Source organism: Callithrix jacchus, chromosome 14 (assembly GCF_049354715.1).
Source record: "Callithrix jacchus isolate 240 chromosome 14, calJac240_pri, whole genome shotgun sequence".
In the NCBI taxonomy this organism is placed as follows: Eukaryota; Metazoa; Chordata; class Mammalia; order Primates; family Cebidae; genus Callithrix; species Callithrix jacchus.
Window position 1 is genome coordinate 85,782,519 of NC_133515.1, and position 26,640 is coordinate 85,809,158.

General features: G+C 47.6%; 1 protein-coding gene across 2 annotated transcripts in view; it reads left to right on the top strand.

Moving 5' to 3' along the window:
- Positions 1-26,640, top strand: part of ALK (ALK receptor tyrosine kinase) — a 771,141-nt gene that overhangs the window by 686,318 nt on the left and 58,183 nt on the right. For both annotated transcript variants that reach the window (XM_035272907.3, XM_035272908.3), the window contains exons 12-13: positions 14,257-14,419; positions 25,021-25,171. In XM_035272907.3, the coding sequence (XP_035128798.2) occupies positions 14,257-14,419; positions 25,021-25,171 (314 nt within the window). The remainder of the gene's footprint in view (positions 1-14,256; positions 14,420-25,020; positions 25,172-26,640) is intronic.

A 26,640-nucleotide genomic window follows, 5' to 3' on the forward strand; every position in this document is an offset into this window, starting at 1 on the left:
CCTGCTAACTAGACCATTCAATCTGTCAGCCGGTCTGTTTCATCAGCCATGGAATTCGGGGAGTGGCTACACTGCTAAGGAGTAGGACTCAAGTGTTTTCTTAAAAACACAAAGCTCGGCCAGGCGTGGTGGCTCACGCCTGTAATCCCAGCACTTTGGGAGGCCAAGGTGGGCAGATCACTTGAGGTCAGGAGTTCGAGACCAGCCTGGCCAACATAGCAAAACCCCATCCCTACAGAAAATACAAAAGTTAGCTGGGCATCATGGTGTGCACCTGTAATCTCAGCTATTTGAGAGGCTGAGGCACGAGAATCACTTGAGCCCAGGAAGCAGAGGTTGCAGTGAGTGGAGATCTCGCCACTGTACTCCAGCCTGAGGGCAAGACTGTCTCAAAAGAGAGAGAAAAAAAAAAAAGAAACAAAAACAAAACAAACAAACAGAGCACCCTTCATTTTGGTTATATGTGTGCATGCGTGTATGAGTGCATGCGTGTGCATGCGTGTATGAGTGCATGCGTGTGCATGCGTGTATGAGGCTGCTGTGTGTGCATGTGTATGTTCGAGTGAGTACGTGAGAGTGTGTGTGCCAGCTCCTCAGAAGCCTGCCTGCTTCCAGTCATGGGTAAGAGACAAAACAAAAGGCTTTCAGCAAAATCCACTTATACTAACAAAACCACTCTGGTTCATCCATCTTAAGCATTCTAACACTAGAACAGGAGCCCCAAAGGGCCAAAAGTGTCCCAGTGCCCCTCACTGTACCCCCCGCCCCCCATGCATGACTGCCTCCTTATGACCACTCAGGTGGGTTTGGAGATGGTACTTGAGCTTCTCTGTTCCCTTTCATTTTGCTTTGGTTTTATTTTTCATTCAACAAAGTTTTATTAACCACCCTCTCTGTGACTAGCACTGTTTTAGGTTCTGCACACAAAGCAGTGAACAAGACAAGCCTTTCTCTTCCAGAGTATATGTGCTAGTGCAGAAAGCAGAAAGCAAACAAGTATACAGATGGCATCATTTCAAAGGGATGTGCTGTGAAAATCATAAAGTAGGTCCGGGGCAGGGGTGACGGTGGCCAAGCACACGTGTGTGTGAATGTGGGCCCCAACAGTGAAAGTATTGAGGAAAAACTTCAGGATCCTTCAAGGACATGGGAGCAGAATCGGGAAAAGGCTACTGGCCAATAATATTAAGATCCTACTTCTTACTCTAGGCTGGTGTGGTCTGGTGAAATCTCCAAGGCCTTCCACGATATCCCCAAAAGCTCTGAAGGCCTTGGCAGTGAAGTGCACTGAGACACAGCAGAGAGTGGGCGGGGTAAGGGGGGCAGGCCTTGGCTGAGCAGACTGGGCCAGACTGGGAGCAGCCTGGGTCCCTGGCTCTTCACCAAAGAAGTCAGGCAGAAAGGCCTGTATAGTGTCTGAAGAAGCACAGGCAAGCTGGTCTCAATCCAGGCTGGCATTGCCGTTTGAGAGACAGCAGCAGGATTCTCTGGTCAGGGGTGTTTCATTGCAAGTAGCTGAGAGATCTTGATTCTAGGAGGCTCCGTTGAGGTTGAAGTAGGATCCAGCCTGTGGCTGGGAGCCCAGGGCCTAGTCCAGTCCGACAACAAAAATTGTTGTATAGATGACTGCTGATGTTAATTCAGTGGCCTGAGAAGGGACTACTGTCATCATCCAGTGCCTGATGTCAAGACTTACCTCTCTGAGATCCTCTTGGCCTTTTCCTCATGCTTGTTGCCTCGTGGTTGCAAAATGGCTGCTGTATCTCCAGCCACCATGACTGCATTACAGACAAAAATAAGAGGGAAGCATTTCTTCCCTTCTTTTCTCTAGCCCTCTAGTCTTACACACTTTGCCTTCTCTTCCTGGTCCAGTATTTGTTCCTAATGTTTCCCCACTGCTTTCTTTTCTACCCTTGAAATTTGGATCTCACATCCTCTCATGTGTGGCTTAGTCCTCCAATTCATTTTAGAGGGTCTGGGTCCTAGACCCAGAAGTCAGGGCATCTTTCTCGCTCCGAATCCCCTAGCCAGCTGGGCTGCCTGCACCTCCATCTGCTCATCTGTCAGAGGAGGTACAATCCCAACGGCCTTGTAGAGATTTCATTGTGAGTTAGAACCAAGCGATGAGCAGGTATTTACTTAGAATAAAGGAGTGAGGGGTTGTGGCTTCCCGCATGTTTGCCTGTCTCTTAGGAGCCAGTGGACCTTACAACAGGAGGCAGCGAGTCCTAATCACATAACCCCTGCGGTGATGCACTAGATTAAATCTCTCCCATTTGCAGACAAGAATGGACAAGGCAGAAGTCCATGACCTTTTGGGCTTGAGTGTGGCAGAGCTGGCATTTAAACCACCAGCCACTTCTCACTGAAACCTCAAAACCAAATCCATTATGTGTAACCTGCAGGTGGGTGAGTCCACAGCACCCATCTCATAGCAAACACTTTATTGGCCCGACTCTGGCCTGAAGCCAAGTTAGAAATAACCAAATTAGCCCTGAGGCCTCCCTTAACTTGATTTTTACAGCTCTGCTTTCAGGATAGTGTTTTTCCCGTGACCTTTCTCTTCAACCATGTGTTGCTGACTTTCCCTTGGGGAGCAGGGGGTGGCGCAGAACACAATACAGCAGCCATCACAGGAGCCATTAAAATCTCCTGCAGATCCCTGGGTGTCAGAGCTGTTTAGGGTAATTCAGTCCTAAAAGCAGCTTTTATCTAGACAGCCCTGGCTTGCTGCCCTGTTGATGGGGGCAAGCTCACTTGGAAGTCCCTCTCCAAGAAGGGGTGTCTGCCTCTTAGTAAGGAGGGAGTTGGGCCTCCAGTCTTCAGCATTATCAGGCACTTTGCCTGCCTAGAGGAACTGTCTGGAGCAAGGGGAACAACAATATAAAAGTAAAAATGAGATCATGTGTGTGAGCATTTCTAGTAAAAGACAGGGCTGGCGGGATCATTGTATTTGTTACCTCCCTGACTTCTCATCATCCAAAAAGAACCAGAGAGAAAGCTTTGCATGAATGAATGGGGTGGGTACATGTACACAGGCACACTTGGCCAGGCACTCAGGTGCACATGCAAGCACGCATGTGCATGTATGTGTGCAAGCACACACGTGTGTGTACATATGCCTGCACATGCTCACAAATCAATTCGGTCTGAGACACAAGCTAGAAGAACAGCCTGGAAAATTCATCAACTGAAAACAGTTTGTGTTGTAGAAAGAGGGAAGTTGATGTGACCGTCTTAACTCAGCCCCAGGTTTGCTTTGCAATCACTGGCCAGTTGCTTTTCTACATGATTGTATGACTTATAAGATAAAAGTCACAGCTCTTCTCCATTCCCTATCTACTGACCTATCATGGTTGTAAGGAGCTAAGCTTATGGGAAGATGGAGATGCTATAGAAATGTACCATAAACTGTACATGGAAATTGAAGGCCTAAACATCCTCAACCCTGTTCATTCAAAATTATGATAACATCCTTTTATCTGAAGTTAGACTTCTAGTACCTTCCACCATCCACCAAATAAAAATACCAAAATGTAAATATATTCCAAAACTGTGACATAAAGGTTTCCTGCAGTTAACTGCCCTCAGCCTGATACACAAAGAGGGATAGGGCCACTGTCATGCTGTCACCTGATCTTGGAGGTAAGATAAGATTAGGTGGGCACGCTGCAGTACCAAAAGACACCTGCCAGCAGAGAAAGAGAGTCACTATAAAATATTTAAGCCTGAGGCCATTTAATGATGAGTCAAATAGCCCTAAACAACTCATTAATTCTGGGTAGCACTATCAAGAAAAGGTTAAATTATACTTAGCGGGCTGTATCAAAAATAGCCAGAGCATATGTAATGGCAGGTTCTAAGCCAGGGTCACTGGAGATGTCCCTGAGGTGAAATCTGAAAAACAAACCTGCAGCCCAGGAATAGAAAAGCAGATGAGGGCTCTGACCAGATAGATGGTTTACAGGGGCTCACCATAGCAGATGAGTTCAAATGATTTCTACATTTAAAAAATGTTTCAAGGATTCTGGGAAGAGGGCAGTGACAGTAGGAACAGCATAGTTTTCTTTTAAAAAAATATTTCCAAATCCCTATGTAAACACAGAACAATTGTATATCAGAACTGAAAACGCATGAACAACACTGACAACAAAATTTGAGGATAAAGTTATTCCCTAAATCTTCAACATGCAAGTGAGATTGGTCAAAGCACCAGCATCACAAGACCTGCATATTATCAGCATCAGCACAGGACAGAAGACAGGGAAGAAACAGGCCAGAGCACAGGAGAACCCCTAAATAGCCAACAGATATTTGCTAGAAATTACAGAAAGCCAGTCTGAAAGCAGCTTCTGAAAGTCGGAGGGGCTTTGCCCAGTGCAGGGGACCATGGGCACAGTCAGATCTGAAGGGGCTGGAGCAGCCTAGCCAGCAAACCTCATTCCAGGACAGGTCCACACAAGAAGGAAGTACTGGAGGTAAAATAAACATTGAATAGGAAAGGGATAATAGAGAATAAATAAATAAGAGAATATCCAGATAAAAGTGGAAGAAAGAAGCAGTCAGAAAGCTCAGAAAGCAAACTGCTTTTTTTTTCCTCTTGAGGCAGAGTTTCACTCTGTCACCCAAGCTGGAGTGTGGTGGCATGAATGATCGGAGCTCACTGTAACCTCCGCCTCCTGGATTCAGGTGATGCACCTGCCTCAGCCTCCCAAGTAGCTGGGATTACAGGCACCCACACCTGGCTAATTTTTGTATTTTTGCCAGAGGCAGGGTTTTACCATGTTTGCCAGTCTGGTCTCAAACTCCTGACCTCAGGTGATCCCCTTGCCTCGGTCTCCCAAAGTGCGGGGATTACAGGCATGAGCCAACATACCTTGCAAAACTTCCATATTTTTGAACACCAGATTTTAAAAAGGAGTAGAGGGAGTTCCGTGAAATAAAAAAGCTCCTGAACCCTAAAAATTTGGGAAAGCTAATCTCACATAAAAATACATAGCAGAACAGCATCAAGATCAAATAGCATTCAAAATTAAAATAAGAAAACAAAAATGGAACACAGAGGGCAGAATAACAGACCTACAGAAAATAAAAGCATACCAGAAAGACATGCTTACTGGATATGTCAGAATCTAACCTTCTGTTTTAAAGTGAGCTAAAAGGCACCAAAACAATGATACAAGAAATGAAAAATACATAAATCAGTATAAGAAAAACCCAGACATGTGGTGCTAGAACTCAGAAAAGAATTTGCAATAATAAACTGTTTTCAAAAATGAAGGCTAACCTATTAATAGAAGGAACGCAAAAACCAATAAACACAAGTTTATGCCTTACAAGAAATAGAAGGTCAAAAGAGGAAATTTTTAAAAATGAAAAAGATGACAGACATCAAAGACAGGCAATGAAGATCCAACATACAAACAATAGAAAGATCTGAAGAAGAAAAGTGAATAACTAGAACAAAACAAAATACCTAAAAGTATAACTCCAGGAAAATATCCTATTGAAGCCACTTATTAAAAGAGCACACCATATACCTAAGAATATTGACCCAGAATGATCAGTACCAATGAATATTCTAGTAAAATTTCTGGACTTTAAATAAAAAGAAAAAAAAAATGCTTTGGGCACCTAAGCAAAATAGCGAGTGACTTTTTAGAGAAAGAAATTGAAAATTATCAGAGTTTTTGACAGCAACACTTTATATAACAAGAAAATAGAGCCACATTTTTAAGATACTCCAGGAAAAAATATATTATCAACACCTAAAGAATTCAAGGAATATTTCTCCTGTGACCCCTTTCTAAGGAATTTACTTTAAAACAAGCTTCAGACAACAAAAGTGACCAGAGAAATAGCAGCATCAGGACTGATGTGAACAATAAGTGTAAATACTTACAGAACTATGACTAAGTACGGGATAGAGGAAAGAGCGGCGTATGTAATGGCCATCCGCCCAGGGTAGCTATATATAGTACAACTACAAAAAATCACAGGAGAATGAAAAGCACATATACAAAAAAAGTTTAACGTTCTCAATTTTTATGTTAATAATGGTGGTAGTAGTAAAGCATTGTGACTCTAATACTGTGTGTAAGGAAAGGTAAAGTAATGAATAATTACAATGTATTCTCATTTGACTATCACATGTGTTATCGAGAGACATGGTTCTCAGTGTGAAAAAGGAAATGCAGATATGATATAGACGAGCTGAATAAAAAGCCCTGTAGTCCTGAATTTCATTCGGAAATATTAACATGAACTCATGATGTACTTTGTCATACACATATGTTTGTGTATTTCACATAGATGTATGTTTATACTGATATACATATGTGCATGCACATATATATTTCCTAGATCTGTTCACTAAGGAAAATAGAGACAATCACCAATCCAGTAGCAAAGATTCCATAGCACTGAGAATATGTACTTAAAATACTTTTTCCCACTGAAAGAAATGAAGGCTTTTGAGAAAATGGTTATTCCAGGTCTGGAGAAGAAATATTTTGTCATATCATATAGCAAAGAACCTTTGAAAGTCTACTAGGGTCATGTCAAACGGACCCAGGAGGCTTCCACTGATCAACGGTGCTCATGTGAGCTTTCAGAGGATAATAATTGTGATTCATTGAAACTTAAAAATAAGTTTAAATTTATGGATTCATAATGATGTACAAACAGTTAATTGACCAGTTTCAGAGGATGATAGAGAACCAATTCAGTATCTTGAAATCTATGCATAAGGAGAAAGAATTGCACATTTATTCTGCATTTTCTACATGAACCATATTACTCAGTAACCCAAACAGTAGATGAGAAAGAACATCTTTTTACAAATATATTCCAACTAATATATGAAAAAAGAGGTAAATAAGTAGAATAGCATTATTTTGCAACTCACAATAAATAAATGGATCTAAGCATTGAGCTTTGTTTGATATATGCTAAAAAAGAGAGCAATAACCAGACACAAAGTATCTCCTGATGAAAGAACATGACCTGTGGTCTTGCAGAATGATCTAGTTGGCAATTTGCAGGACAGAGGAACATGCTGAACTGCACCATGGAGATGCAATCAGCAAAATTCAGACTCTGGGAAATGCTGCAGGTCAAACAGCCCAGTTTCTTCAAAAAGAGAAACTATGGAGGCCAGGAATGGTGGTTCATGCCTGTAATGCCAGCACTTTGGGAGACCACAGATCACTTGAGCCCATGAGTTCAAGACCAGCCTGGGCAATATACTGAGATCTCATCTCTACAAAAAGTTTAAAATCTAGCTGAGCATGGTGGTATGTGCCTGTGGTCTCAACTACTCTGAAGTCTGAGGTGGTAGGATCGCTTGAGCCCAGGAGGTGAAGGTTGCAGTGAGCCAAGATTGTTCCACTGTACTCCAGGCTTAGTAACAGAGCAAGACTCTGTCTCACAAAAGAAATGGGTGAATTATCATATCTACCTGGATTTTGATCATGATTTTTATTTACTGGGATCCAGGGTTTCCATCAAAATGGTTCTGTATGCTACAACATCCTTGACATTTAGTTCAGCAGTGGATATGGATGAAACTCAGTTCGATGGATCAGAATAAAAATTGTACAAAGGATCCAAAGGAGGCATGGAGTGTTCTTCTGTGGTACAATATACACAAGCCTCCAAAATGAAGCAGAGCCTTACCGTTGTGATGAATAGTGATGGTCAAGAACTTACTTTCCTTTGTATCACGCTTTATTTCTTTGCATTGCATTGAGCAGATGAGATGGCTTAGCAACAGTAATAAAACCAGGACAATCACTGTCTAGCCTATTTTTTTTAGTGATGCACTGTTTATTACTAATTGATCTGTTTCTTCTTGGAGGGTGCTGCAATGTACTTAAAATGAAACCCAGTGCTTAATAGATTTTTCTGTACTCAACTGTCTATAACCAATCAGCATTTTGATATTTGTGGGTTGTTTATACAGTTTAGATGTGAATGAGTATTAAACTATGTTTCCAGTGTGCAGTACATGTAAGAACAAAATAAGGCAGTTCTTTTTTTTCTTTCATAAACGAGTATTAATAAAATAGGTTAGTATGTTTGAGAGAAGAGGGAAGAGGCAGGTGACCGCCCTCCTCTGCTGCCCATCCCAGATCATCCCTGGGGCCCATTCGATCCTCCTACAGCTCCATAGAGCTTCAGGGTCCAAGGCAGACCCTCAGCAAGGGAGATATGGGGACCCTTAGATTGTCTGCTCAGCATCAAGCCAACCTCACTGCGAGCTTGATCTTGTCGCCCAAAACTGGGATTTTTCCCTGTTGCTTATGACACAGTCCCTCTCTCTAAAGTCTTTCCTTCCTGACCTTGTAAACACTCCAGTTACTAGGTTTCCCTTATGACACTGCCTTGCTCCCATGTCCTCTCTGGGACCAGAGCCTCACCCTGAGCACCTGCTCTCTTTGGCTGACACCTTTGACCCTGCACAGCCCACGCTCCACTAGGCTAAGCAATGGCTAGGGGCACTGCAGGACTCTCTGGGACGGAGGGTCTACTCACCCCTCACCTCAATACACTGACCATACTCTTCCCTGTTCCCCCATAGTAGTCTGACTACTCTCTGGGCCTGAGCAACCTTGCTATGGTCTGTCCTGGCTAGAACTGAGCCCTAGGCTCAGGGATTTAAAAATAAAAACAAAAAACAAACACTCAAAGCTTTCCCCAGGGATTTCCTGGGGAGCCTAGCCCCTTTTCAAGCCTTGAACTTGGACTCAGAAAATCTACATTTCGTTCCTGGCTTAACCAGTTATCTATTCATATGCTGCAGACAAGCGACTCAGCTCCTCTGAACTTGAATTTCCTGATTTTTAGCGGGAATACTGTAACTCCCCTTGCAGTGCTGCAACGTTCCAGCAAGCATAAAGGCATTCCATGCATGTGTGAAAGCGCAGTGACTGGCCTATATGAGGTGCACAGTAAACACTGAGAGGCTTTCACCCTTTCATGAGTGGAGATTACCTCTCAGGTGCCTGAGGTTCAGCCTCCCATCCCAACTCCTTACCCAGGAAGAAGGACAAAACAAGTCAGGAAGCACACAGCTTCTACCTGGGGATCAAGGCTCACCTTGACTCCTCCTGCCCCTGGAACCACTGTTGCTAATTCTCTTGCCTCTCAGGTTTTGGACCTGATCCCTTTGACCCACAAAGTTGTACCCAATGCCTTCCACTTCAGCAACATTGTTGAAAATCAACCCAGCATCTGCCTGTCGTCTTATGGTTCTGACTCAACCTGTCTTGGCATAGAACTGATCTCAGGTCTACCCTGCCTAAAGGACCTGCCAGATTCCTCCTGCTTGAAGCAAGAGCCTACCCCTTGGGCAAGGATGTGGGAATAGAGTCAGTCCCCAGCAAGCCAGAGTCCAGTGCTCAGCTACAAGAGGCCAGTAGTGTGTACAGCAGCTGCAGAGGCACTGTAGATAAAGCAGAACAGCAAGAGTCCCTTTATGCAGTCACGGAACTCACAGCTCTGGTGGGTCCATCTAGAAAATCAGATTCTAGCATTAAGTAAAGTTCTGAAAAGGACAAGGTGGATCAAGGACTTGTGTAGGGACAATCTGACAAGGCTTGGAAATCTTCAAGGCAGAAATCTGGGACGGGCTTAATCACCTCCAAAGGACTCTTGGACCGAGAAGGAGGAACCCTCAATTTTGGTTCCTTCTCCAATACTGATAGGCTCAGAAAAGTCACTTCTGCTTCCTAGAATGCTCTTTCCCCAACCCAGACAATAAGGCACATCAAGACTAATATACAAGTGTTGTTTAGTATTAGATTCTCTTAAGAATGTTTTTTATGTATTTCAAGTATTGTCTTCTCATCCTCACCCAGGAGCCACTGAATTTGAATCTCCAGGTCCCTAGCATCTGTATGTGAAAGATCCACAGGTGGTTTGGAAAACATTGACTTCAGAGATCTCCAAGGTCCCACTGTGCTATGACATTCTCTGATGACTATAAGATTACAGACAGTATAAACAAAGGGAACCAGCAGAATGAAGCTAGAGCAAGGCAGGCCCACCACACATGAGAAGCGGAACAGACCTTGCACACTGAGCAATAAACTCGGAAACTCCACACCCCCAGAGATGGTGCTGATGGGAATCATAAATTGATTCCAAGCAACTCTGGGCAGATTTATTTATGAAGGTCAGAGCCATACGAGGCAGGGAGGACCACCATGCCTTGAAGGCTGCTGGGAACAACAGAATTCTGGGAACATAAATCATAGGTCTGACATAGGATGGCAAATCCTCTCTTCCCACAGAATCCACTTTAGAAAGCATTCCCTCTGAAGACCCTTCCATCTGAAATCACTGAAAATGAAAACAAAATTTTGTGTATGGAAACCACTGGAGACTAATATATGTCCACTGAATTGGGAAAATACTGGTCCCTTTCCTGAGAAATGACCCTGGAGACCCTCCTTTATGAAATGGAGGACATAAGTTTTGAGATTGGATATCTGCTTCCCACAGTGAAAAATTGAGAGCAAACTTACACACATTTTAAACTGTAGTCATTCTGCATCTCTGATGCTGAATGTTGTGCTAAATACTTGGCCTAGATATCAATTCTCACAGGAAGTCTAGGTGGTATGTCTAACAGTCTCCATTTGTTCAGATTTTAAAAACTGAGGCTCAAAGAGGTTATACAATCCACTTTATGTCTCACAGCTGGCCAGCAGCAAAATCCAGAATGAGAACACTTAGCCTATCTGAATCCAAAGCCTAAACCCTCTTCCTCGCCAGATGTCTCCTTACCTTGCCAGAGGTAGAAGCCCAGCATGTCTGGGAACGTTTCAGAATCCTCAGAATAATGTTAACCTAGGCTGAAGTAGTTCCCACTGAAGGTGAGATGCTCAGGTAGTGTGCCAAGGCCACATCTTTAGCTCTCTTCCCTAGCATACAATTGAGAAAATATATATATATATATATTTCATGTATGTATTAGTGCATTCTCATGCTGCTAAGACATCCTGAGACTGGATAATTTATACAGGAAAGAGGTTTAATTGACTCACAGTTCAGCATGGCTGGAGAGGCCTCAGGAAACTTACAATTATGGCAGAAGGGAAAGCAAGCATGTCTTTCTTCAAACGATGGCAGGAAGGAGAAGAATGAGTGCCCAGCAAAGGGGGAAGCCCCTTATAAAACCATCAGATCTTGTGCAAACTAAGTCACTATCATGAGAACAGGATGAGGAAAACTGCCCCCGTGATTGAATTATATCCACCTGGTCCCTCCCATGACACATGGGCATTGTGGGAACTACAATTCAAGAGGAGATTTGGGTGGGGACACAGCCAAACCACATCTATCTATGTATCTCTCTCTCTCTCTCTCTCTCTCTCTCTGTCTATATCTATCCATCCATCCATCTATCTGTCTATATAATATAGATACATGTATTCTGTCATTTTCAGGGTTGAATTAACTAAATGAACTGCCATGCTTCTGCCCTGTGATTAATAAGAACACACCCACACCCAGGCTGCTGGCTGTAAGGAAAGCCTGGGTCTGCATAGCAGGTTTCAAGGAACTATAGATAAGGAAAAGAGTGGATTTCCCAACTTCCTTTCTGAGGTTTTATTTTTCTCTCTGCCCCAGCCCATTGACTAAATTCCCAGGTGCTGTTAGCATAGGATCCATATTCACAGACACTGCCCTGGCCACATGCCCTGCACCAGCCTTGGGTACAGACAGGAGTCAAGGATACACTCACATTTTTAGAGTTTGGGACTTTGCAGTGAACTTTCCTACCCCCTTGCTTCTGTTAATATGCCGATCCAGCTTCTTTTATAGCAAAGGAACTAGATCAAGATTCCCTAATCGATAAATGATGAAGCTACCCCAAACCCTGGTGTTCATTTCAAAGCCTGTGTTCTTCCCACATCACCCTTCACACGGTGATGTAGCACAGCCCACATATATATTTTGGGCACAGGAGTGGGTAAAGGGACAACTGGCCAAACTAGCTCTGCTAAAAATGGCTTCCATAGAGAGTGTGAATTAACAGGTTTGCCCTCTTTATAATAAAAATAGAGGCTGGGCATGGTGGTTCATGCTCATAATCCCAGTACTTTGGGAGGCTGAGGCAGGAGAATCGCTTGAGCCCACAACTTCAAGGCTGCAGTGAGCTGTGATTGTGTCACTGCACTCCAGCCAGGGTGACAGAGTGAGACCCCATCTCAACAAAAAGTTTTAAAAACCAGCTGGGTTTGGTGGAATGGGTCTGTAGTCCCAGCTACTCAGAAGGCTGAGGCAGGAAGATTGCTTCAGCCCAGGAATTCGAGGCTGCAGTGAGCCATGATTATACCACTACCCTCAGCCTGAGCAAGAGTGAGACCCTGTGTCTTGAAAAAAAAATCAGAAAACCAGCAACCAGCCATTCACACCCAAAGTTATCTTTGGGTAACTCCATTATCTTCTAGCCCTTGAAATGAACTTCAGAAACTTAATAGAAATTAACATCTTCATTTGCAAAAGAAAAAATGAAGCCCAGAAAAGCACTGAGGACTCCGTGCTGAGTAGCATATGCGTTAGAAGCCCACCCAGAACTTCCATCTTCCAGCCTCCGGGCCAGGGCAGCATGACAGAAACCCACCAGAACTGGCCCAGCTTTCAGATTAGCAACCCTGCCCACCGCAGTCTCAATCTATGGCTTAAAATTGGCAACCCAAGTTAACCTTTCACATTGGCATCATTCGGTTAGTGCAAAGTCTTCAAAAATGCTTTCACTTTAATGTTTTATTGAGCAAAATTATTCACAGCCAAATTCATGTTTCCATCATTTTCCTTAGACAATCTCTCTTTTAAGAGAATTTCTGCAATCTCATGAGATTTTTGTATTTTAAGTAAAAGTAATTTATCAACAACACCTTTTTAAAGGTTTTTATAGGTTGTAAAAATGTTAGAATTCTGGCCAACATGAGATCTGACAACTCCCCAAGGTTCGGTCTGGCTCAAAAATAGAAAGTTTGAAAGGAAATGGCCGGCGGGGCTTTAGGGGGTGGGGAGGAGTTTGTGCTGAATGTTCCTGTGTGGCCCTCAGAAGGCCACCTAAGGACATTGGGTAGGACACAGAACACCAGGAAGTGGGTGAGGGGGGCTGGGAAAAGGAGGAGCATGCACCAAAGACACAATCGACCTGTGTTTCCATATTTTTTAATACTCTGTTGCATAGAGAGCCTGAAAGCTGCTTTCGTTGCATTTCCAAATGCAAGATGGTTTTAATAAGGACGCTGAGCCCTGCCTTGCTGCAGGTCTGTTAGGGAGCACTGACAGGCAGGTCAAGCCATGACCAGGGCGTGCAGAGCTTCCTGCTCCCACCACCAGCCTGGGTCCCTGGGTCAATGTAGCATCACAGAGCTTTCGACTCTTTTTCAATTGCCTCCAAGCAAAGAGGCTCCTACATGCGATGCTAAGCCTTCTGGAGCAGGTGAGTTGCAGTCAACAATTGCATAGATTGAGCACCTGTTGTTTGCCCCACTAGACTCGATGAGAGACTGGGAGAAGAGCCAGCCACTGCCCACACGTGTCCCACCTGCAGAGGCCTTCTCCCCTTCCTGGAACTCCCCGGCACAGTGCTGGCTGGGCCCTCCTGTGACCTGCTTTTCTTGCCGTCCTGTAGTTTTGTTGGTTGCGTCCCTTTGGGTCTCTCATAGAAGCTGTAAGCTTTTTTTTTTTTTGAGATGAAATCTTGCTCTGTTGCCAGGCTGGAGTGCAATGCTGGGATCTCGGCTCACTGCAACCTCCACCTCCTGGGTTCAAGTGATTCTCCTGCCTCAGCTTCCCAAGTAGCTGGGACTACAGGCACGCACCACCACACCCAGCTAATTTTTGTATTTTTAGTAGAGACAGGGTTTCACCATGTTGGCCAGGATGGTCTTGATCTCTTGACCTCATGATCCTGCTGCCTCAGCCTCTCAAAGTGCTGAGATTACAGGCGTGAGCCATGGAGCCTGGCCAAAGCTGTAAGCTTCTTAAGGCCAGGGTGCATCTTAAGTCTGCTCCATCTTTGTCTCTGCCTCAGGGTCTGGCACATAGTAGGCTTTCTATAGAAGTTTCCAGTGTGATGGCTGATCGGTGTTTCTTGCCCGACCTTGGTGCCATCTTAGATTGTGGGTTTGGGGCCATGGAGCAGATGTCTCAGAGGCCACCCAGGGAGGCCCATGGAGGAGGGGGGACCTGGCCACGTGAGTGACTGCCTCTCCTCTTGTGCCGCAGTTCATTGGCTGTTCACCACATGTGGGGCCAGCGGGCCCCACGGCCCCACCCAAGCGCAATGCAACAACGCCTACCAGAACTCCAACCTGAGCGTGGAGGTGGGAAGCGAGGGCCCCCTGAAGGGCATCCAGATCTGGAGGGTGCCAGCCACCGACACCTACAGGTGCGTATGTAGGGGAGACGCATAGCCACCCTCCTGAAGAGGCCTGGAGTCTTGCCTTTGGGTGCATGCTCCTGGGGTGCCCAGGCACGCCAAGGTTCAAAGGCCACAGACTCAGGCCCATAGTAGGTGAAAGGGCTGGAGATGGGGAGATTTGGGATAGGGAAATATAGCAACAAAGGAAGATGTGTCCTTTGTCCACAAGAAACTCACAGACTGTTCATGGAAGTGATATGTATGCGTGAGCTAGCTTCAGAATTATTGCTAATAAGGATAATTATGGCGGCCTGTTCATCGAATATTACTTAATGCTCTTCAAATGAGGCATGCACGTAAAATGTTTGGGAAATAGAAGCACAATGCACCTGAAAGCTCATGCTTTATTCTCAAGCCTCCTTTCCTAGGCCTTCACTGTTCGTAAGTAGAGCAAACTGTTTGGGAATGTTCCTCCCAGCCTCATTCCTGCCCCTAGTATTCCACTAGAACAGGGCCAGGCTGGAAGGAGATCCAGCTCCACTTGGCCACTTTGAGGCCATGGCATCGAAGGAAGCTAATGCTAAGACTGGCCAGCTGGAGAAGACCCTGATTGCAAGACCTCCTCCTGGAGCATCTGGTTCTGAAGGTCTGGAGCTGAGAACTGAAATTTCTAGCAAGTTCTCAGGTGATGTCGATGTAGCCTTTTAGAACCTCTGAGCTGGATTAAGATAAACCTAGATAGCCCCTAAAGGAGTTCGATGACGAGGCAAGGCCAGTGCTACCATCCTCATTTTACAGATGAGGACACTGAGGCTCAGAGAGGCAGGAGCCTCCCCACAGCTGCACATGCGGAAGCAGCCTCCACCTCCAGAGTTCTGGGGCAGGGCCTCATGCAGCTCCTCCACGGAGCATGGGGGCAGGTTAAAAGGAAAGCATCACCACTATGCCTTGTTGGTACAATGTTCCCAGGGGCTGAAACAATAGGAAATGAGCCCCCCTCCCCTTCCCGCAGCCTCCAGCATCTGCCACATCCTGGGCCTCCTGGGAGAGAAAGGGGCTTCTCAAGTTGCCCTGTTTTCTCTCTCCAGCTTAGCATTTCCTGTGGCAGCCCCGTCTCTGGGGTCTCAGGGTAAATGTGTTACGGGACAGCCCTAAGTGCTTTTTAAATGGCACTCCAGGCAGAAATGCTATAACAAGATTTGGCTACAATCAGATTAGCTGCTATAGCGCCCACATACCCCCAGCAAATAACCCAGAAGACAGTGGACCACCCCTGGCCCTGCCACGCCAAGCAAGCCAGACCTCCCCTTCCTGCTGAACCACATCTCAGTGGGGCCCAGAGCAGGGAGGAAAGGACTCCTGGAGAGGAGGAAATGAATGCTTGCTAAGGACCCACAGGTGTTGCTCCTGCTTTAGCAGTAGGGTGGGTGGCATAATTATTGCTGTTCTCATGTTTCCATGTGAGAACCCTGGAGTCAGAGGAGCTTAGCCACACATCTGAGGCTGCACAATCAGTGACGGAGCTGGGATTCAAACCCAGAGCACTCTGGCTCAAAGTCTGTGTTCTTTCTACTAAAGCCCACGTCTGGACTCTGGGAGGCATGCAGAGAGCAAGAGGGACAGGAGGAGGGCATAGGAATTGCCCACCAGCCACCTCCTGGAAGCCCCTGGAAATGAGAGGCTATGAGAGGGGCCCCACCTCCTGAAGGGATATTGGCCAGCACACCCCATACACAAAAAGCAATATGAAGAAGAAGGCAGAGGAGCTGGGAGGCACACGGAAACCCCAACAGTAAGCCCCCAGCAGAGCCCATTGTCCCACCCAGCCCAGGGCACCATCAGTGCCAGCTTGGCCAGACTTTTCCTGCTCCCTCTCCCACAGAGGGGGACATACCATCAGGAGATGCCTCGCACGGGGATTCTCTTGGGCTGTGTTCCCCTGAGATAGTGTGAATGAGGCCCACTTCCAAACTCACACAGGTCAATCTATGTCTTAAGACTCTGTTTCCCCAACTGTAAGAGGCAGGGGTTATAAAGGTGCTATATAGTGCCTGGCACAATGCTTACACATGGTGGGTGCTCTCTGGCCCATGGGTGGAGAACTTGGCTGAAGCAGCACTGCTATGCAGCAGCAGGCACAGCCAGTGTTTCCAAGAACGTGCTGGTCCCATACGCAGGAGTTTCTGACTTTTTCTGTCTCCAAAGACATTTCTCTGACTTCCTTAGATGAGCCCTGTGTTCTGAAAAATTTGGACTGCCAGATGAACTACGCTTATTAAATAATAATTAATTCATTTTCCCATTTATTATTAATCAGCCATATCTAATTCAAGTCAGGTTTCTGATCTGCAGGAAGTGCCACAGTATTTCCACGGTGCGTTGATAGAATCCCAGCCAAAATCAGAAAGCTGTCTCCACTCATGTCTCTGAAAGACTGAGACTGAGACCAGCTCCAGGCCCCACCACTGTCTGGCGATTGCCTCATTAGAAGCATACAGAAGGAGCCATTTTTCTGTTGAAGCAGGCCATTTTGAAGTGTCCAAATTATTGAAGGAGACATTTTGATCTGGCCTAAGACAGGACCATATCAAAATGGAAGAACCAAAACCAAAAGCCATTGGGGTTGGGTTTTTGTCATTGTTTCTGAGACAGAGTCTCGCTCTGTCGCCCGGGCTGGAGTGCAGTGGCACGATCTTAGCTCACTGCAACCTCCGCCTCCCAGGTCCAAGCTGCTGCCTCAGCCTCTCGAGTAGCTGGATTACAGGCACTCACCACCATACCCAGCTAATTTTTGTATTTTTAGTAGAGTAGGGGTTTCACCATGTTGGCCAGGCTCGTCTTGAACTCCTGGCCTCAAGTGATCCACCCACTTTGGCCACCCAAAGTGCTGGGATTACAGATGTGAGCCACCATACCCAGCCAGTCATTGTTGTTTTTGAAAACTTGTGTTTTAACCAAATAAAGGTTCTAACAGATATTTCTGACCCTCACCTCCTCCTTGACCTTGGAAAAGACTCAGATCTTGGATGACCTGAGTCTATTGGTCACATAACTTAGTAATCCAAGAAGCAGGCAGTTAAGGATTTCATTTTTAGACCACTTCAAAATGTCCCCAAGTCAGAATATGACTGAGAAGTCAGTGCCTTTTCTCTGGAAGACTTTTTCTCCACAGTAGTTATTACTATTTAATAAGTGCAGTTCATCTGTTGAAAAACACATGACGCACCAGAGGATGTGAGAAAAAGGTGCTTGGAAACAGAAAGGTGGGAGCCGCGCCCTAGGGAACCCACCATCCTGGAGGCACAGCTGCCACCGAGGCCTGGCACTGGAACAGCTCCGCTGACTTCTCTGCCCACTGCTGGAGAGGCAAAGGGAAGGGAGCTAATGCGATCAAGCCCCGACTTCATGCCAAGGTGGGACCACCATTGCCTGGGGCCCCCTGCAGGAAACACATTGGAAACACTCCCGCTCTTAGCTGGTAGCTTATCTGGGCCCATCTCCCATCCTCTACAGCTTTGCCCTCCTCCACAAAGGAAGAGGCCCAGAAAGAGGGAGAGGAGGCAGGAGGAGACAGCAAGCTGGCATGGGGGCTTGGGTGAAACCCCAGAACCCCCATCTCCTCCACTCCCCACGCCCGGCTTTCCCTGCCCTGGACTTCCTCTGAGAGGTGATGCAGGTGTCTGTCCAGGTTCCTGGACTTCATTTCCCCTGCTCTGTAGGTCTCAGTGAACTATAGTGAGCACCCCTTAGGATGCTGTGCCTGACACCAAGCGTGCAAAGGTGATTAAGACCCAGCCCTGCCCCAGAGGCGCTGCTGCCAATGGCGGTGATGGTGTGCACACGGGCATCTCCATGGGGCGGGCATAGACAGAACTGCAGTGGAAGTTTGCATAAGGCTCTGCTGCGGAGGCCAGAGGAAAGGCACTACACTCAGCTGAGTTTGTAAATTACTCCTGCCAGGAGATGGGCACCTGGGTTAAGTTCGAAGGCTTAGGGCATTCTCTACAAAGAAGCAGGTGGGCCTTCTTGGTGGCCAGAGCCTGCGGTGAGCACAGGAAATCAGTACTGCTGATGAGAAGTCGGGCAAGGCTAGCTTGCGGGAGCCGAGGCTGGAGGCAGCAGGGCCAGGTCCTGGGGCTGCAGTGTCGCCCCCACATGCCTCTAGCTCCCCCTGGTGACAGCATGGGGGTGGAAATGAGAGAAATGGCCTAGAGGTGGGGAGAGCAGATGGAAGGCAGTCACTGTCATGCAGGCCAGGGTCAAAAGGACAAAGCCAGGACAAGGGAAAGATGAAGGAGGAGGGGCCCGGGAGATGTGGGTGAGGGGGGAGGGAGAGGTAGGGGCAGGTAGTGAGGAAGGAGTGGGGGAGGAGAGGGGAGGGGTGGGGAGGGGGAGGGGAAGGGAGGGGAGGGGTGGGGGAGAGGTGAGGAGGGTTGGGTGGGGAGGGGTGGGTGGGGAAGGGGTGGAGGCAGGGGCAGGCCCAGAGGTGTTTAGAAGGTGAGATCAGCATGAGTTGAGGACTAAGTGAATGTGGGATCGGGTCAACACCAGGACAACATCCACACTCTGGCTTGGGCTGCGGAAGAAAGGACAAGGAGCGCAGCCACGCTCCCACGAGCTTGGCTGAGGCCAGGCAAGGCCAGGGCAGCAGCGAGAGGGGCCCTGATCGGGGGCTTCCAGGCCGTGGTGCTGAGTGACCATGGTGTCTAGGGGATGGGTTGGTGGAGCAGATGGGAGGGTGGGAGGCCACTGCAGGGCCATGAGAAGAACATGGATTATGGGGTTTGTACTGGGGAGGGTACAGCATCCTCAGTGTTGTCATAAAATGGAGACAGATGATGGCACAGAACAGCTTCGGGGAGAGGACTATCAGGGACTCAGTGAGAGCCAGAGGGTGGCCTGCCCCAGGCAGAGGAGGCCAGCACCCAGCCCAGCCCGCCCCCTCTCTCTCCCTGAATTTTCCTCTCCTTCATCCGTCTCTCCCCTCCAGCCTGCCTGCCTTCCTACCTTTCTAGGACCAGCAGCCTTCTCAGCTTGCAGTCCTGCCCCCACCTCCTCCCCACCCACTACTGTATGTACACAGATCGCATATAACACTGTTTGTCAAGCACAGCCCACAGCTCCCAGCCGGGATGTAGAGCAGGGCTCACCTGCTCTTCACACAATGGACAAGAGGCTGAACATCACAGCTGGAGCCAGCTGATATGGGCCACAGCCATTCCCGATGGTCTCTGCCAGTGACACTCATTTCCTCACCTGGCTCCAGGGAGCAGCATGTGCAGCCAGACAACACCATCATTCAACTCACTCCACAAACAGCCATGGAGCCCTACTGTGTGCAGGACACTGAGCCATATAACCCCAACTGTGTATGGGGCACTGAGCCACAGAGCACCTACTGTGTGCTGGGCACTGAGCTGTAGAGCACCTACTGTGTGCAGAGCACTGAGCCATGAAGCCCTACTGTGTGCAGGGCACTGAGCCATAGAGCACCTACTGTGTGCAGGGCACTGAGCCATAGAGTACCTACTGTGTGCAGGGCACTGAGCCATAGAGCACCTATTGTATGCAGGGCACTGAGCCATGGAGCCCTACTATGTGCAGGGCACTGAGCCATAGAGCACCTACTGTGTGCAGGGCACTGAGCCATGGGCCCCTACTGTGTGCAGGGGACCAAGCCATGGAGCCCCTACCTACTGTGTGCAGTACACTGAGCCATGGAGCCCTACTGTGTGCCAGGCACTGACTAGACTGATAGAAAGGACTGAGACTCTGGAGCCTCACAGTCTCTAGAAAGACCACAGGACAGAAAAGTTTAGTAACAGTCCACAATGACAATCAAGTTCTAAACAATACTAGGAGAGATGTCACAGGTATGAGTAATTGCCAAAGTAATTGTATGGATAGCCATCGCTATAAAGGGCACAGACTAGGGAATGTCAGAGATGGGGGAATTAGACAAAGATGAATGGGCTGCAGACAGAATTAAGTTTGAGTCCAACCTCCACCACCGATGCAGCATGTGACATAGAAAGATGTCTTCCCTCCTCTCCAGAGGCTCCATCTGCAGAGGGAGGGGATATAGAGAGAAGTCACTGAGGTTCCTGCAAGCTCAGGTGTTTCAAGGCAGTTAGGGAGGGCTGCGCTGGCCAGGAAGGTGCTGAGGGAAGAAACAGACCATGAGTCTTGCTCACTGACACAACAGGAGTGGAACCTGGGCCGACCCCACTGAGGAGCACCTGCCTCCACCCCCTTCAATCCTGACCCCTATCTGGATAACACAACTATATACCTGATGAGAAATTTCCCACTGACCAAGCTCCATCCACACTCACACATGTCATGTGTCTTCACAATAACCCTGCAGGGTGGGCAGGGGAGAGCTTACCATCCTGATTTCACAGATGAGAGATGAGGAAACTGAGAAACGGGCAAAAGGGACTTGCCCAGGAACCCACAGGGAGTTAAAGGCAGAGCCCAGAGCAGGGTGTCGCTCTCCCTTTCCTCCAGAGGGTGTACAGGAGAGGAATGGGACACTTCTGTTTTTCTGAATGTGGGTCCGCTCTCTCCCCCAAGATCCCCCCATGTGAGTGTGGACCCTGCCAATGTGCTACACACCAGCTATGCTTTGATTTCAGGATCCAGCAGGCAGCCACTTTGATTTGCTGCTAATTCTTTATTTAAAAAAGATTCACAACTCAATTACTTCAGGTAACAATGGTTCACAGTCAATAATACAAAACACAAACCCAATAAACATCTATTCTGACCAGGGGACATGGATTTAGATGAGGAAAAACAAAAAAAAATCACAGCATCAGCTCATTGAGAACAGTATCTTGTAATTTCCAGTAAATTGGAATCACTGTGAGTCATTTTCCCCACTTGAGTGGCAGGTATATTAATTTCTTGTTGTTCCTCAACCATCGAGAAAAAATTGTTTACAAGAGAGGGGGAGAAAGCTTCGGAGAGGAAGGCTGAGGCTACTATTGTAGCATGAGTTTGCGAAACGCAATTCACAGGGTGTGGGGGGTCTTCAGAAGTACTAAGGCTGCCCTGTGCTTTACACAGACATGCGTCCTGGGTGAAACTGAACAGCCTTGACCCCAAGCCCCCTTGGCCATGCCCTGGTTCACCCACTTGGTCCCCTTCTGCCTCCCAGAAGTCACCCCCAGAAAAGGAGTGGACAGGCTCACCCACCGGGGGAAGGGGGGCACATGATGACAGGAGCTGCAATTTGTCACTCACTGGCTACCCTCTGGGCACTGAAGTAGGTCCCTTATAAGCATCATCTCATTTAATTCTCACAACAGCCTTCCAAGGTAGGTATTATATTGATAGATGAGGAAACTGGGCTCAGAGAGGGAAAATAACCTACTCAAGGTCACACAGCTAGTGAGTAACACTGGCAGGGCCAGGACCAGGGAGAAGTAAGCAAAGCACCTTGGGCTTTGGAGGTGCTCCCTCTCGGGGTGGATCGAGCACAAGGTCCTTCCTGGGAGGGAGGCACCTCTCTGGGCTCAACCTACCCCTGGCCCTGAGTGGCAGAGCTGGGATTTGGATCCAGGTCTATCTGCATTCAAGCCCTTGCTTTTCTAACTGTGGCACATCCCACTCCAAAAGCAATCAGCCTTGTAGTAGCAACTAGAAGCTTCCAAAGGAGTGAAGCTCTAATGGTGGAAGTTCAGGCTTCAGGGGGCTGATGAGGGAGCTGCTCCTTCCAGGACTCCTGCAATTATTTCAGGCAGCTTCCTGCTCCCCTGACTTTAAGCCAGCCCCCTCATCTAGGTTGGAAATGTGGGGCTGAGGCCACTGCCCAGGAAAGTACAACCCAGCCATGGACACCTGCTCACCAAGCTCTACTGTGCACTTTGGAATCTAGAGCTCTGACCCCAGCCCAGGATCTTGCCCTGGGCTTTGCAAGGATTTGCAGTCTTCTCAAATTCACTTTGTGTGCCCATGAGAGCAGGGGTTCATGTGTTCACTTCCTCAGTAGTGAAGTTGAGGCTCTGAGATATTGGCCATGTTACCTCAGGTCACGCAGCCAGAAGAAAGAGGACAAGCAGATAACTCAGAGCCCAGGGCTCTTTCCATCCCACCTCACCATCAAGAACTAGGTCAAGACATAGATGGAGCTGGCACTCAGATGTGGTTTTGGGGAGGGGGGCAGGAAAAATAGCAAAGAAGACTTAGAATAAAAGGAGTCAGGAACAAACAACGTCTAAAATAGAAGAATTTGGCTAAATTTGAACATATGAAAGAGTTCAGAATGATTCATAATACATGGTTGATGCAAATAATGATGCCAAAAGGAATGGGCAGGGTGAAGCTTACCTCTCCACCACAGCAGGGGTGGTAGGATGAGGATTTCATCCTGAGCAGAAGTTTTCCAAGCCAACCACATCGTCAGGTGGAGATGACTGTTTTTTGTTTTTTGTTTTGAGATGGAATTTCACTCTTGTTGCTCAGGCTGGAGTGCAGTGGTGTAATCTTGGCTCACCACAACCTCCACCTGCTGGGTTCAAGCGATACTCCCGCCTCAGCCTCCCTAGTAGCTGGGACTACAGGCGCGCACCACCACGCCCAGCTAATTTTGTATTTTTAGTAGAGACGAGTTTCTCCATGTTGGTCAGGCTGGTCTCAAACTCCCAACCTCAGGTGATCTGCCCACCTCAGCCTCCCAAAGTGCCGGGATTACAGGCGTGAGACACCGCGCCTGGCTGAGATGACTTTTTTATGCAGCCTGATCAAGCCCCAGAAACCTGGGGCAGCAGGCAGGACAGAGTTAGGGCCCATTCACACCGCCATCCTAGACCACAGGTAGCCACCGCACCATCCCCCGCCCAGGTTTCCGTTCACTGAGCGAAATAATTCTGCTTCCTCTTACCTTTCACCAATAAGTCTTCCTTTTTCTCAGCCTTTTGATTATGGTTATCACCTTGTCCATTTCTAATGGACCAGGAGGGAGTGTTTGGCTGAGGGTCTGGGAATTAGGAGTGGGGCAAATAGCTTCTCAGGCCCCTCTCTTTGTGCATCCCAGCAGCACACTGGGGAGGAAATGACCTCTAAGAGAGGATGTGTGAGGGTTTGGACCATAGCCTGTCACTCACTGGCTGTGTGGCCTCAGATGAGTTACTTAGTCCCTCTGAGCCTCAGTTTCCTCATTTGTCAAATGAGATTAATAACATCTGCTGTTTATACATGAGGAGGCACTTTGCCTCACCCTATGGTGAGATTTCTCTTTTCATCATGAAGATCATCTCCCCAGTTTCTCTGTGAGCTCTTTAAGAGGCCGAAGCTGTCTCAGTTCCACAAAGCCTCAAACCCCTCCCAACATTCAATAAACTCCAGTCAATGCCCAGGCATCCACCAGGGCAATGGGCACAAGATCCTCCATTTGCATTTCACAGACACCTCAGTTCCTTGCCTGCCATGTTAGCAAACAAGGTCTGCAGAAGGGCCGTGGGTTCTGCCTTGGGAGAGCTCCAGGAGGCCCCTCACATGCTGGGAACAAGGGACATTTCCTGGAACTGTAGATAAAGGAGCTACTGAGTGTGCACACGGGCAAAACTGCCTTGCATCTCTCTCTGGATTTTCATAAAAGACCTTGGATCTGAACACACACGGATGTGAGTCTCCCGAGTCCCGTACCCTGGCAGCTGGTCTCTGGGGACTCATTTGTTACTGGTGTGCTAGCTAACATGCCGCTCTTCTGATGCGGTTCAGAAGAGAGTTCTTTTTTCCCCATCCTTGCTTGATTTCATTGCAGCAACCTAAGAGGCAGCAGAAATCATCTCCCATCCCCTCGCTCTGTTTTTATTTTCATCATGAAGGGTTGTTTGTTGTCTGCACACATATTGCTCCAGAAGGAGTTACTGGCGGGATGGGAGTAGACAGCCGGCTCATCCACACCGCTCTCCTCAATCATTCTGTGAGGAACCTCCTTGTTTCCAGACCCCATGGGGAGACTTTACAACTTTGTACCAAGTCAATTACGGCTACTACCATCATTAATAATAATAATAATAATTAATTAATACTTATTGAGTGCCTATTACATGTCCACCACAATTCTAAGACCACAAGTCTTAATGTCTTAAATCCTCATAATACATGTAGGCTAGGAGGCAAGTTCGCTTATTATCCCCGTAGTATAGATGAGGAATAGGGAAGTTAGGTTATGTATCTAAGGTCACACGAGTCCGTTGATCTGGGACAAGCAGAGAAAACCATAATGAGGAAATCTAGGTATTCAGAAAGTCATCATCCCAATACGTCACATTCATACATTCTCCTCCCTCTCTCTCTCTGTTTCCCTCTCTCTCCACTCCCTCTCTTCTTTCTTCCCTTCCTCCTCCCCACCCTTTTCCTGTCTTTCTTTCTTGCACCCTTTACTAGTCTTTCACCTTCCTGGTTCTGTGACTGAGGCAACTCCCTGCCCCTCTCTAAACTTGACTGTCCTCTCTTGAAGGCGGGGAGAGGAATCCCTTTCTGCAGGGACTGATATGGGGGAGAACCCTCAGACCACGGACAGTGATATGCTCAGCCCACTGGAAGCTGCTGGGTTGGCAGGAAGTGGGACAGTCTTCATGCAACTGCGGGAGCCAACATTCTATGTCCTGTTTCAGCATCTCGGGCTACGGAGCTGCTGGCGGGAAGGGCGGGAAGAACACCATGATGCGGTCCCACGGCGTGTCTGTGCTGGGCATCTTCAACCTGGAGAAGGACGACACACTGTACATCCTGGTCGGGCAGCAGGGGGAGGACGCCTGCCCCAGTGTAAGTACCCAGAGTGGATATTTCTGGTCTGCACTCTCCCAGGCCCTGGGGAGGCCTGTTGGGGGCACAGCACTCAACACCCTGCCCTGGAAGTTCACATACCAGCAGTACGAGACAGCAAAGAGTAATTAAACACCAGCCATGCAAACTCCCGGCACCCTAGCTGTTCATTTCTTTTTTTTTTTTTTTTTTTTTGAGATGGAGTCTTGCTCTGTCACCCAGGCTGGAGTACAATGGTGTGATCTCAGCTCTCTGCAACCTCTGCCTCCTAGGTTCAAGCAATTCTCCTGCCTCAGCCTCCCCAATGGCTGAGACTATAGCCACACGCCACCACGCCCAGTTAAGTTGTTCACCTCTTGCCTGTGCTGGGGGGAGGCGGGACCTGCCAGGGCTGGCGGTCCTGGCAAGAACTCAGCACCCTGCAGGGTGAATTTCCTGGTTGGGCCAGGCCCCAGCCTCCCTCACTGAAAGCACAGATTTCGCCCCGGGGAAGGGGCCAGGCAGCCAGCTATATTCTAGCACCCTGGACCCCGGACTCCTTCTCCAGAAACTTATTTGAGAGCATCCTTGGCAGAGGGATGTGGGAAGAGGGGCTACCGAGAAAGCAGTTTACTTCCACAAAATAAATTCAGGGCTCCTAAGAGCCAGGCCCTGGGCTGGGAGCTGAGGAAGCATCAAAAGTAAAGTTCAGCTTTTCCCTTCTGCCCCTTCAGGGTTAGGTGAAGCGACAGGAGTAAGCTTAGCAAGTGCAACCTTCGCATGAAAAATGTCTCAACTCCAACTTTTATTTAGCAACCATAATCAGGACTTTCCAGCCTAATATAATATATTAAGCCGTTAAATTACAGGCTGCTGTAATTTTCACACGAATTTATTGAGTGCTAATGTAATTCTTTCGTCTAAGCAGAAAGATTGCATTATCTTCTGCAAGGGACTTTCACTTGATTGGACTGTAATCAGTTATGTCTTTTCACAGGACTGTGTCTTTTTTAAAAAAAAAATTCAATTGAAATCTACTTGTTCCTTGGTGTTGCTGCACTTTATCATTTTTATTAATCAACATACTAGCTCTCAAACTTTGTGGATGCACAGGGGGTTCCCAAGCAGGTGGGAGGAGGTGATTCTCGGCCAGAGACAGAGGGCAGCTCCCTCTGCAGGTCGGGCAAGGCATAGCAGGGGCATGTGGGGAAAGGAACTGGTCTCTGTGGCTTCATACCTCCACCCCTGAGGAGGCATTTAGAAAAGGGAGAAATGGCTGTTTCAGGCATTACTTCCCTCTCCAGTTCTCCCTAGACAGAAAAAAATGGTGTCTAGACACAGTTCTCAAGAGACTGACATGGACTCTAAGAATTAAACTGTAGGGGCCGGTGCAGTGGCTCACGCCTGTAATTCCAGCACTTTGGGAGGCTGAGAGAAGATTGCCTGAGTCCAGGAGTTCGAGACCAGCCTGGGTAGCATGGCGAGACTCT